General features: G+C 27.8%; 1 protein-coding gene across 1 annotated transcript in view; it reads right to left on the minus strand.

The window, feature by feature from the left end:
* Nucleotides 1–14,700, minus strand: part of LOC100197875 (tRNA-splicing endonuclease subunit Sen2) — a 44,371-nt gene that overhangs the window by 955 nt on the left and 28,716 nt on the right. Inside the window, exons 10-12 of the mRNA XM_065801258.1 lie at nt 12,018–12,135; nt 4,932–4,965; nt 3,995–4,050 (exon numbers count right to left, since the gene is read on the minus strand). Coding sequence (XP_065657330.1) covers nt 3,995–4,050; nt 4,932–4,965; nt 12,018–12,135 — 208 coding nt within the window. The remainder of the gene's footprint in view (nt 1–3,994; nt 4,051–4,931; nt 4,966–12,017; nt 12,136–14,700) is intronic.

The following is a 14,700-nucleotide window of genomic DNA, read 5'->3' on the forward strand; positions in this document are numbered from 1 at the left end:
GCGAAAGCATTTAAAGATTAGGCATAAAATAGAATTTCCATTATCACATCCTACAAAAGCAGTTTAAAGTTCATCCCAAAATAGATGTCAGAAATTTTGTACAAGCATAAGATACTATTACCAATATACTAACAGATCTCATTGCAGTAGATGGACTTTCATTTAACAGTTGCTAAAAGTAAGAGGTTACGAGAAATTGCTTTAGCCAAAGGACAAAAAATACCTTCTAGTTCAATTTCCATTAAAAATATTTTACTGGATCATGTTAAAGACATTATTTATGAAACTAAAACCTCTTACAATCGAGGAAGACTTTTGTTCACACATTGCGCAGTTTGACTATCAATTTCAATTTCACATTTAATTTTTATATGACATTTTAGACTGCTTTTAAGCACATTCCAGTCCACTATTTTGATTTGTTTATAAACAAGGCATTTACATGTGGCCGTTAATTTTCTCTCTCTTTGTTTCAATCCCAGCTATACCGTGTCAATTCGCTCCAGTGTGGGGCATGTTCACTATATGTAATTATTTTATTATTGTTTTATTTTATTTTCTGTTTCAGGAGCAAATATACAATATATATATTATGGAATATTTTAGAGCACTGTGAAATATTTTTGAATATTTATGATAAATCTTATTTTCAGTGCAAGATTGCAAGTCTTACAAAAGGAAAAAAAGTGCAAGACATTTAATAACTTTTTAAACAGGTGTATTGGGAGAAAGAATCTACCTTCTTCTTAACAGAAAAAAGATCCAAGGATTGCATCTGTTAAAAAGCTAACCAATATCACACGGATCTCAGTGGATAGAATCAAAATTATTATTACGGATATAGAATTGCTCAAGAGGAAAATTCTAGATATTTCACTAATGTACAGTGCATCCTTAAAAACTCATAAAAATCATAATATGGTTCTGCCGCAGCCATTTACAAGAAACTACATCAGCTTGATGAGTTGGGAAATGATTGGGAAAATATTTGCATACTTTGATAATTTGCAACATGACCGCTGGTCTTACTGGTCTTTGAACGGAATTGTAAAGCTCATACAGAATGATGTCATGAGCAAGAGCTTTTAGAAGAAACAATATATTGGCTGTTAACATTATGTACTTGACCTCCTGCTGAAGCATGGCATGAATTATCTTTAAATTTTTTCTACAAATTTATTAATGAAATTCCATTGACAAATTAATAGAAAACTGTCTCTCTTCAGGATGATTACTGTCTTGTTGCAACAGATGATGTTAACACAGACAAGAATCCTGGATGGCAAAAGGATTTCAAGTTCTTATATGAACTATGTCAGGCATATCATCATTACAAAATAACTTTTACACATTTATCTTACATCTTAAGAACTTGATCCAGCTTTGCTTGTACGACTTGAATTGATAAATGTGGAAAATTTAATTTGCCATAAAGTTGTTACTTCTTTCTCAACTTGCTTTATGTGTTCTTGTCTCCCTTTGAAAGATTTTCCCAGAAACAGATAGCAACCAACAACTTGGATTTTGAGTGGTATCCTGCTGTTATCTTCCGGTACAGCACTTCTTTTTTTATGTGACTCATAAAATCTTATGAGATTCACTATCTAGATGGTTTTGTTTATTTCAGTAGTGGAAGCACTTTTCTTATTGGACATTATGATTGAAGATAATACTTGAATATATTTCTGAAAAGCAATAATAAATATAAGTGCTATTGTACTTCAATATTTTTTGACTGCCATCTGCCGAATACAGATTCATATATTATTATTAGGGTTGCTTAATCAGGCAGCTTATATAGTCTATATCTTGCTAATTTCCATAAACTTCTAGAAGACTACAGAAAATCCTAGAAAGTTTCAGAAATAATGCTACTGCCTGCAAATACTACTTTTATACTATTTTAAAAATTTTATATTGTGGGTAACCTTTTTTGAAATTATTCAGAATGAAATCCATTTTCATTACTATGGAGTAAAAGTTCATTGATTTATGACACAGGAAATTAATGATTTTACAAAAAGTCAAGAAGTCATAACCCTAATGTACAATCTGCCGTGCCTATGGAGCAAAAAATCTAAAAAAACTTTATACACGTTTTTATATATACTGTGTGTATCTTAGCAAGTTTCTTGTTTGTTATACATTAGAATAAGTTTAGAATACAATAAATAGGGCTGCGTATAAACTTTTTTGAAATATGTGTTTGTAACAAAGCAAAGAATATATACATAAGAATAACAAAAAAGATACAAGAGATTAATTGATGACTTATATATATTTCTTCAGAATAAACAATTACACAGCTATGAGCCAATTCGTTATTACATGACTATGAGCTAAATGATAGGATAACTAACAAATCAAAAATAACCAATATATTGTGAAAAAACCAAAAATGAAAGAAAAATATTACAGATTACAAACTACATCTAATATAAAAAATACACCTAAAATAGATCCAATCAATCAAGTTGTTAAACATGCTATACTTGATTTAACTAAAGTTACTCTAGATAAAGCAACAACTGAGCTATTCAATCTAGGTTCAAATATTCAGGTTTAAAGTTTGCGCTACTACAAATGAAAACCCCTTATAAGAACATTATTACTAATATTGAAATGTGGACTTAACGACTTATAAGAACATTATTACTAATATTGAAATGTGGACTTAACGACTTATAAGAACATTATTACTAATATTGAAATGTGGACTTAACGACTTATAAGAACATTATTACTAATATTGAAATGTGGACTTTTAGACTTGAAAAATTGGATAAACTAACACAGGCAGAATCTATAAAACAAAATTTTAGACAAATTTCAAAATTTAGACAAAATCATTAAAATTAAGATTCAAAGATAATTTAACTAAACAACAAACTCTTTCCAATAAACAAATTTAAAAAATAATTCAGATATTAGGATCCCTATGATAAAGGCACAGGTTTTGCATTATTGTATCAAGAGGACGCATCTCTAAAGTTAAAAAAACAAATTAAAAATTGCAGAACTGATTATAACCTAAAACCCAAACTCAATACTAAATTTTAAAAGCAACTGTGTAAATTAAGAAAAGAGAGGTAAGCTAGACATAACTATATATTTTAAAATGTATCCATAAGATTGTGTTCTACCTAGAATATACAAAATGATTAAAGCATACAAACTCAAAAAAAATTACACAACTCGTCCTGCTGTATTACCAATCAACATATCACATTATGGAATATTTGAATATCTTAGTATATAGAATATTCGAATATCTTAGTATAACCAACACTAATTAAAAACAAAAATAAACTTATTAATTCAAATAGTTTTGTTATTGAAGGCAATAGAAAAAGATACCAATGAAGTTCAATTTTTGATATAGTTAACTTATATCTGTCTATATTCATTGAAAAAGCTCCAGTTATTATTGAAATAATGCATGGGGGGGGGGGGGGGGGGGGGGGGGGTAGTGTAAAAGTTTATAATAGGGTTGATGGTAATACTGTGACAACAAAGACTTTGGGGCCTTTTTTTATTAATTGTTGTTAGCATTTGAATTAGTTGTCGTTAGCTTTTGTACTTTATTATGGTCTTTTTAATGTTATCTTTTTAACGGTTTGTTTTTATTACAATGATATTTGTAATGACTTTTATTTATTATACCTGATGATGCAGATCACAATCGATCAGAGAAATATCACTTAGTATATATTAAAATAAAATATTCCATATATTAAAAGTATTCCAAAAAAGGTTACACACAGCTGTATTTATTAAACTCTACATACGTACATTTTAATTGGTTTAAAAAAAAACTAAAAACTTGACACTCAAAACTGCTTTAAGTGTATTAAAATGTTGACATCAACCTGCTAACTCTTAAAATCATTAGGAAAAATTTGACTTTCAGTTCCTAATGACCTTACTGAGAAATTATTTAAGAAACAAATAAACAAACAAAAAAAAGCAAAAAAAAAATTAACCAATAACTTACAATAACTTTAAAATGTTTTATACACGAAGGTACTGCGAGTTGTTCTACTTGAATGTCTAAACAACAATGAAACAATACCTAATAATAAATTAAACATTAACCAAGTATGAGTTTTAACTGTACCAAATGTAATTAAACTAGGTTTATATATGAAAAAAACAAAAGTTTGGTACAAAAGAATTCTAATTGCAGAGTAGATAGATTAACCACAGCAAATTTATTAACATCCCCTCTATATAGTTCATTCTCTGTTCTTAAAAAAACCTCATTCTCAAAAGATACTTTTTTGATTTAGTTGTACAACTTAAACTAACCTGTTGGTTCATAATATGTCAAAACACATTTCACAACAATTGTTTAATTTAAATGTTTGTTTTATATAAACTATTCATTATTGTTTTATGTAAAAAAAAAAAAGGATTAACATATAAACAATTGAGACAAAATTTGTGACACAAACAAAATTTACCCAAAGAGCAAGCAGATGGCATTTTTGGATAACTTTTTTATATGATCGAGATGTTATTGAAATGTAACCGAAAATTGTTAAGCTTAAAAGGGCATTAACGGTTTATTAAATAATGTTTTGTAACAGTTACTATCATGAGTTAGCTGACATTCATCTATCACAATTATATATTCATCCAGCTAGTTTTGCGTAAATGTCAAATAGATTCACTTGGTAAACAGTTGGGCAAACTCATCCAGCTAGTTTTGTGTAAATGTCACATGGATTGGTAAAGAGTTGGGCAAACTAATTTTAATGCTCTTTCTGTTAGTACTTTTAAAAAGTGGCTTTTGTAGCATATGCTCTACCAGTAAAGAAGCGCCACGTAAAAAAAACAAAAACACATGCAGCTTTTCTTCATCAATATTATAAAAAAAATTGTATTTATCAACATCTGAGTAAAATAAAAATAAATTAAATAAAAATTACCTTTTGGTTTAACAACATAACAGATTAAAACATCCTAACAAATAAAAAATAAAAATATTAAAAAAAAAACAATCTTTTTTTTAAAACAAAATTTCACAAGTTTAAAAAATTAATATTATGTTATGTATTAATATTATGTTATGTAAATTAATATTATGTTATGTATTATATGTTGAACTTCAAGTTTTTTGCTTTAAATATTTACAAAAAAAAAAGAGTGTTGGAGAGGGGTTTAATTTGTAATAAATAATGCGTATGTATGTATAGAAAATTGGGGTTGTTGATATTATACAGTTGTGTACAATGGGGGTCCTAAATCATTTCATTTTACTGCGTAGGAATTTTATGGATGCCCCCCTAAACTGGAAACTAAGAATCTCAGCTCTAAAAAAAGAAAAGCAAATCAACTGGTAACATAAAGCCAAAATTGAAGACCACTTAATCTTGAGCATGAAGACCACTTAATCTTGAGCATGTACGAAAAAGAATGGGAGCAATTAAAGAAACTCAGTCATGTCCTCACAGGCATTGAAACAAAGTATTCTTGAACTATACAATGTTTGCAGATGCAAAATATATTGTGCAATAATAAAAACTTGAAAAACTCAAAAAAAAAAATGATGGCAAAAAATAAATCAAAAAGATAGTGATGCAGAGTAACAGTAAAAGTTAATTTGGCAATGTGCAAGAAAGATGTCATTCTGTCATTTTATCTTTTTGTCATTCTGAAAAAGATGAAGTACAAGAAAGTAAAAGAAGCAAAATAAATTCTAAATAAGTTTAACTTAGAAGAATAAGTTTCACAATTATTACACTTGGCAGCAACTGAAATAAAAATTAGAAAAGAGTCAAATATTACTATATTCAACTCCATCATTATAGGTATTATAACTCCCTCATTAAAGAGTTTGAAAATAGAAGTGATGAAGATCTTGTAGAACAGTTTCTTGAAGCAATTAAAGTAAACCACAAGGAAATTATTCACATTTGTTAATACAAAAAAACAAAAAAAAATTAGTCAAGCAATCACCAGAACATGAACTTGGACAACTAAGATCCAATTGGTGTAATAAAAGTTGTGTTCAAATCAACAGATGTAAAACTAGACGCTCTGGCTAAAGGCAACTTTCACAAGGATGAAGAGTTTAGAGGAGTATATATTAGAGAAGACCGAACAGCTGCAGAGTAAGAAGCTTTTAATGAACTATATAATGTATAGAAGCGAAAGAATGAAGTCCTTATAAAACCTGAACGAACCCTTTCAACGGATCATCCACAGACAGGATCATTGCGCTGCATTGACACAGCCCAATCTGCCAATAACAAGAAGTGTGTTTAAATTAGTGAAGAACAATCAGATCACATTAAACAGCAGCAACAAGAATTAATGAAAAAAATCCTTAACTCCTTACAAAAACCATAGTCAACACCACTAACACTACATCAACCAAGACTTTACTTCAAACCAGTTATGCATCAGAAACTTAACTTTCTGGCTACTAACTTCATAAAAGAACTGAGAAAGTAGAGAGATGGCCATGTCCTCTTCTTCCTCAGTATATATATGCCCGCCGACACACTTGAACATTATATAATATTTAATATATATTGTTTAAAAATTAATATATTAGATTTAAACGCATAAAAAATTAACTAAAAATGATAAAAGTGCATTTTAATAAATTTTTTAGACTTTAATAAAATTCTTAGTTTTTATAATTATCATCAAACAAAGAAGGAGGACCTCTGTATATGCATTTCTTTGCATGCCTTTGCATGCAAAGAAATGCATTATATTTATTATCTTTATTTATTATATATATATATATTTATTATTTATTAAAATAAATAATAGTTCTTAAAACAACAACAAAATATTTACATTTAAATTTTTTTACCACTTAAATTTTTTTTATACTGTCACAGTCATTTCACTATTGCCTATGTCATTTTCTCATGTTTTGAGAAAACTAAAAAAAATTTAATAAGTAATGAATTTAGTAAATTAATATGAAAATAATAAATAATTAATGAATAACGTTTTGGATATATTTAATTCAAACCAGCTACGCGTCAAACACTTAACTTTCTGGCTACCAACTTCATAAAAAAACTGAGGAATTAGAGATGGCATAGCCATCTACATAAAAGGTAATACCCAGCAAATAAAACAAAAGTGAATCAACTCAAACCAACAGATACCAAACAAATATGGCAAGTGATAAGCAATGAATCTATCTTAATAGGCTGTATATACCAACAGTATGATAATGTGGGAGTCTTAGAACAAATCATCAAATCAATTGATTCAGCTATGTAAAATAGTCAACACTAGGCTGCTCACCTGTCCTAATATATGGTGATTTCAACTTCAGCCGTACAACATATAAGGTTCTTGAGACTGATGGAGGCACAGCAACGGTTGCACATATACAAAACAAACATCCAACTGATGCGCAATGTCTGAACAAACATTTTTTCATACAAATGGTCACTTCCCCACTTACCACAGAAATAGAGAAGAAAAATCATCAAGCACACTAGATTTATTAAAATTATTTATTTACTAAAATTATTTATTAAATACTGATGAACTTGACCACATAGATGAAAAAACAAAAGGCAAAAGACAGAGTTCCTATGGAAGCTATCAAACTAGACTCCTATATTCTTAAAAATGGAAGCTAAAGGAAATGCTCGAACTACAGACCAGTATCTCTCACATCGGTACCCTGTTAGATAATGGAATGTTTTATACACAGAATTATAAAAAATTGCCTTGAAAAGTTCTTTATAATTTCTCCTTGCCTTGATAGGTTCTTCATAAAATCTCAACATGAATTTCTTCCAAGATGCGGCTGTACAACTAATCTACTAGTAGCATGTATCATCATAAAGGAAGCACTATTTCAGAATTTTCAAAAAAAAAAGCATTTGACAAAGCACCTCACCAGCGTCTTCTTCTATAAATCGAAGCATATGACATACATGGTGAACTCCTGGAGTGGATAAATGACTGGTTAAAAAAACAAAAACAGAGAGTTGTTACAAGCAGAGTTTCACAAGGTTCAGTGTTAGGTCTACTTTTGTTTCTGATTTATATAAACAACCTTACAGACAACATGACGCACCATATAAAGACCTATGCAGATGACAGTAAGATCTTAGAGGTCATCAAAATAGAATATGATGCAATAAAACTACAACTAGACATAGATCTTGCAGTCAAATAGTTTAAAAAGTGGCTCATGTTTTTCAACCTTGACAAATGTAAAGTCATTCATGCTAGTCACTCAAATAAGTCAGTGCGCTTTTACTCAATGCTTGACATAGACAACAATCAAATTGAGCTTACAACAATTACTGAACATGACTTAGTCCTAACATCAAACAACCTAATGGTTAAGCATCAAGTAAAAGCTGTAGCAGCTAGATCAAATCAAGTACTTGGCAGACTAAAAAAATCATTTTGCGCTAGAAGGGTAATGTTATGGAGGTTACTCTACTCAACATACATTAGACTTCATCTCGAGCATGCCATCCATACCTGATCTCCTCACCTGAAAAGTGACATAAAAATACTTGAAAAACTCAACAGCCAGCAACCAAAATGATAAGCAAGATAAAGCACAAAAACTATGAGGATAGACTAACCAAACTCAATCATACCACTCTAGATGAGCAACAAAAAAGATGTGACCTAATTCAGCTGTATAAAATTGCAAATGAAATAGAAAAAGTTGACTTCATAGTTCGTACAAGTATATGCTCGTAGTTCAGCAAGTATATGCGTATTTACTATCAGAGCATAATCTGGAAAGACATAAGCAAAGACTAATATGACAAATTGTGACACAGGGCATACTGTGTATCCCAAATTACGTCATTATAGTGTGCTGCACCATTTCATCAGAGTTTACAGCTAAAACTTTATTTAAATATGATGGTTTTTCTTGTTGAATTTTGATTTATGAATAAAAAAATTCAAATTCATGATAAAAGACCTTTATACAAGATGATACACCTAGTTATTAGTTAACTAACCATAAAGTTGCATATCAGAAGCATTGTATATTTATCTCAATTAAAAGAACAACTCAACAGTTTTAAGATTTCAATTTATAAAAACAACAACTTAAACATAACTAGTTATACAATTTTATGATATTTTTTTTTTTAATTTTTAATATTTTTTTATAACAGGACAAAAACAAAAATAAAATTAGGATTACAAAATATTATATATATATATATATATATATATATATATATATATATATATAATATATATATATATATATATATATATATATATATATATATATATATAATATACAACTATTACCTTGTTTACATTTGTAATCTATCGTTACCAATTATTCGAAAAATATGTGTATATATATATTATATATATGTATACATGTATATATATATGCATATATATGTATATATATATGTGTATATATATGTATATATCAATATATATATATATATATATATATATATATATATATATATATATATATATATATATATATATATATATGTATGTATGTATATATATATATGTATATATCAAAAAATATATATATATGTATATATCAAAAAAAATATATATATATGTATATATATATTGTATATATGTATACATATATTGTATATATGTATATATATATATATATATATATATATATGTATATATATATATATATATATATATATATATATATATATATATATATGTCTGTATATATTTATACATATATATATATATATATATATATATATATATATATATATATATATATATATATATATATATATATGTCTGTATATATTTATACATATATATATATATATATATATATATATATATATATATATATATATATATATATATATATATATATATATATGTATTATTTCTAACAGACCCGGTGTTAGCCAAAATCAGTTGTAATAATATCCGACAATAATGATAAAACAATACGCTACTACACTACTACATACTTGAGTGAAACGTTTGACCTCTATTGCATTGATTATATAAAAAAAAGTTATATTATGGAGTGATGGTCCATGCACTCAATTCAAAAATAGATACATGGCCGAATTCATACAACATTGCTCTGTGAAATATCATTTTCAAAGTATAGAATGGAACTTTTTTGCTACCTCTCAGTAGCAAAAAAGTTCCAGCAGTTGATTGAGTAGGAGGGTCATTAAAGCGATTTGTTTGGAACAGCGTAAAACCACATGAAGTGGTCGTCTTAAACGCTAAAGACTTTCTCTTAGCATCAAATGGGTGCAAAATTTATGTTAGACTTATCAACACAGATGATATTAATCATCTGTGTTGATAAGTCTAACATTTTCACTTCTCCTATTTTATCAGCTATTAAAGGTGGGCCTTAATAGCTGATAAAATAGAAGAAGCGAAAGTCGTTACAAATATTACCAAAATGCATTTCTGGCAAGTAAAAAATGGAAAGTTTTTGGGTTCGAAATTTTCTAATATTTTGTAATGGGGTCTGCAAAACATTTGCAAGGGGTATGAAAGTACATACTCCTAGATATTGAGTTGTACTAAATAGAGTTTATAAAACAAAACAAAAACAAAGAGCGTAAATAGCATTAAGTGTTTATTGCCTACTACAAATAAAACGATCCCAGTATTGAAGAACCATCATGGATAACCTTGATAATGTTAGAAAATTCATATTTTTTAACATAATTTAATTAGTTTTTATAGTCATTCATCTTTTTTTATGTCATTCATTGCGTTATTTGTTGTTTTTCCCTTTTTGGTTTTTTGTTAGGACCGCCACAGTTGCAACCGCCACAACATAAAACTTAATAAAATTCTTGGAAAATTTCAAGCGAAAACTATGAAACTCACCATATAGTAAGTTCAATGTGTAGTTAAAGAACACAGCAAAGGATTTTTTTTTCACTGTGGAGATGGCTGCATAAAGATTGACTAAGTTTATTTGTTTAGATTTATCAAAAAGTAAGCTCTACGACTGTCACGCTACGTTGAGTTGATTTTTCAAATAAGTTGAACACTTGAATGATTTAACTTTTGCATACTAAATTATATAATAGGATTTAACATTTCTGGAAATTTTCATGTAAATACCATTCTTGGTAAATTTTTAATGGCTAAAAAAACATCAAATGTTACGACTGTCACTTACGTGGAATTGCCCATATATATATATATATATATATATATATATATATATATATATATATATATATATATATACATGTATATATATATATACATGTATATATATATATACATGTATATATATATATACATATATATATATATATATATATATATATCACATGTATATATATATATACATGTATGTATATATATATATATATATATATATATATATATATATATATATATATATATATATATATATATAAATTGTGCAGCTGTTTGTTATTGTTTGCTGTTCAAACAAAACAAAAATATGAAATTAGCCTATTCCTGATTATTTTACTAAGTTACATATACATTATATATTAGATTATTTATTGTTCTTTAGATCAAGTACTTAAGAGAAATATAAATAATTCAGGATTTCTAGCTTTACTCATTTTCTGTAAGCCTTAGGATTTTCCAGGATCTATTTATATTTGATTGGTATTTGTTGATATTATTAGTATTGATTAAAGTTACTTTATTTATTCTTTAAGCCAAGAATAGAAGTTTGAGAAATGTTATGGACCAACATGCTTCAAACTGGTTTAAAAGATTTGTGATATATGTATGAATGTCAAAATAAAAATGAATTCATTTTTATTTAAATAAATTTTTATTTTATTAAAATACAGACATTTATGCCTGACATGATTTTATCTGCAAAGTTTTTAAATTTTGTGTTTATATATTTATATAAACACATATACAAAGTTATACACATGAAGTTCTGTGTAAAAAATGGCACTATAAAAAAATCCATTAATAAGTCAAGCATTGAATATGCACTTTTTAAAAACACTTGATAATTGTTTAATTGTATTTTTGTATTTTATAAAAAATAAGGCACAACAAATTAATATTACCTTAGCAACACGCTCATTTACTCTGCTTATGCTACTGAGGTCTTTCCAACTGGATGTCCCCATTCCATCAATCATATTGAGATTTTCTTCATCTACTAATCGTACGCATACAGAATAGCTGGTAATTAAATAAGAACTTAAACATAAGTAAAAGTGATCTTTACACATACACACATATACAGGGCTCAAATTAACACACAAAAAAATCTAATCATAAAAATGTATTTTTTTTGTAATCCCCCTCTATCCCTGGCACTGTTTTGTGGTGAGGGTGGTTGCCATAGTATAAAATTGCATCTTTTGTACACTATTTCATGATTAGTTTTTTTAAAATATAATCTTTCATATTTAAATATTATCTAATAATAATCTCATTTGGCAGGGTTTAAAATAGAATAAGTTGCAGTTATAATTTACAGCTTAAGTTGCAGTTATAGTGTAATGAGCAAGTAATATATTTAACACTATTACAATATATACACTTTTAATAATTGAATATAATTAAAAAAGTAAAAGTAAAAATGAAAATGTTACAAAATTTAAAACACTTTAACTAGTGATAGAAAACTAATATAATATTCTAATTAATCATAACATAATTAATACTATTACGCAGAGATGTAGGTCTTAGGACTTAAGTTTTGGTCTTAAAGCTTGGTGTCTTGACTGTTAAATATGAGTGTTCCAGACATCTAAAGACTCATTTTTAACTTTCTTAGTCTTAAAGCTTGGAGTCTTACTCTTGGACCTTTACTGTGAAATCAAGTGATACTAGTTGTCATACATTAAGTACTAAAATATGTAAACTTCAATTTTTTTTTGTAACTATAGTATGTGGCTTATTCTGTATATATATGTAGAATAGATAAATTAAATAACAAAAAAATAACAGGTTCCTTTTATTGTTAAAAATAAAATGTACTGTTAAGAAATGAGAAATCACATTGTGAAATAAAGAATAGGGCTTTATGTACGCTTTTTCAATTTCACAATATGATAATCTTGCCCCTTTTCTTAACGATACATTTTGTTTTTAACAATAAAAGAAACCTGTTAGTTTTCTGTCATTATTAAAGTTATCTATTGTAAACAACAATAGGGCACTGCACAGTCCAAATACCTAAAGTGTATTAAAAAAAAAACACATGCAACTGCCATTATTGATCATAACTTTATTACCAAAGATGGCCTTGTAGCAGCAACAACATTTCTGTGTAGGAAAAGGGGTCAGTTACAGAGATCAAACAATGTTTTTTGCCTGTGTAATGAAAACTACTTAGTAGAAGAAATAAAATTAAACAGATAGACTGTAAGACAGAAACATTATGAAACTGTAGCACACAAAACATTATGAAACTGTAGCACACATAAGTATTGAAACACAAGAAAATTATAGAGATTAATTAAGAGGTAAAAAACTTGTTCTCTATTTTAATGGTAAAGTAGTTAGGCATATAGAAGAAAAATTTAAGCAGACAAATACCTGTGACCAAATTGATATTTCTGTTACAAGCCGAAAATTCGGGCATAAAGGTGATCTTCTTCTGGAAGTTGTACAAAGTAACACTGGAAATCACTTGACCAAAATCTGTTAAAGTATTTTGAAGTACCCAACCAAGTTTTTGCAGTATGTACTGACACTACTGCTACAAATACAGGCAGATTGAATAGAACAATAAAAATTTTAACAAGAATTCTGAAAATCACTTTGTTTAATGTATAGACATCATATTTATGAACTGAACATTAAACATGTGTACAAAGCTATAATTGGTATTAAAAACAAAGGCAAAGATTTTTCTGTTTAAATCTTTGATGCTTAAAGATTTACTTTGTTCTAATTAAATCTTTGATGCAGTGTGAGCTGGGTAACTAACTACTTACTCCAACTATAAATCTATGCTCACCTTAGTCTCTAGTATTTTGTTTGATCTAGTGTTTTTCCTAATGCAGTTCCAAAATATCATGCCTGGTGTTTTGAAGTTTGCAGGAATAAATCCTTTTACACTACTCCAAGTCATCTTAAGTCCAGGACTATCATGACCACCCTGTTACTTGTATCATGTAACCCAGTACTACCTGACCCATGCCCTTCTACCTTGCAGGGTGAGCTTTTTTTAGACAAAGGCTTGGAGAAACAAAATCTAACTTAAAAATCCATTTGGGCAGATGTTAACTGTATCCAGATACTGTCTTGTAGAAAACCTCCTAGGTAAAGACTTAAGGGGTAAGTAGAATAATTCTGCTAACCAGCCTCAAACACATTCATCTATTTGGCTGACATAGATATAACAACAATCAACTTTAAAACAATCAACTTTAAAAAAATCTTAAGTTATTTACCACACAAGATGTTACTGCAGATGAACAAATAGCACTTATTTTTATAGCAGAAAAGAATGCAACACCAGAAAGAAACAATCAAAACTTCACAATAAATGGGTTTACAACCTCCTAGAGTTACACCAAGTAAATTTCAGCTATTTTAAAGTATGATTTTAATGTTTAGCTAATTAAAAATTTTGTAAATATTTTTTGACAATATTTAGTATCAGGAAAATCAAGTACTTCAAAGCTTTTCAAACCAACAATCAATACAGTAATGGCTTTACACAACACAGCAATGGCTAGCAGCACTCTACATTCAGGAACAATGATATTATTGAAGCTTAACTTGCTGGTA

Source organism: Hydra vulgaris, chromosome 07 (genome assembly GCF_038396675.1).
Source record: "Hydra vulgaris chromosome 07, alternate assembly HydraT2T_AEP".
In the NCBI taxonomy this organism is placed as follows: Eukaryota; Metazoa; Cnidaria; class Hydrozoa; order Anthoathecata; family Hydridae; genus Hydra; species Hydra vulgaris.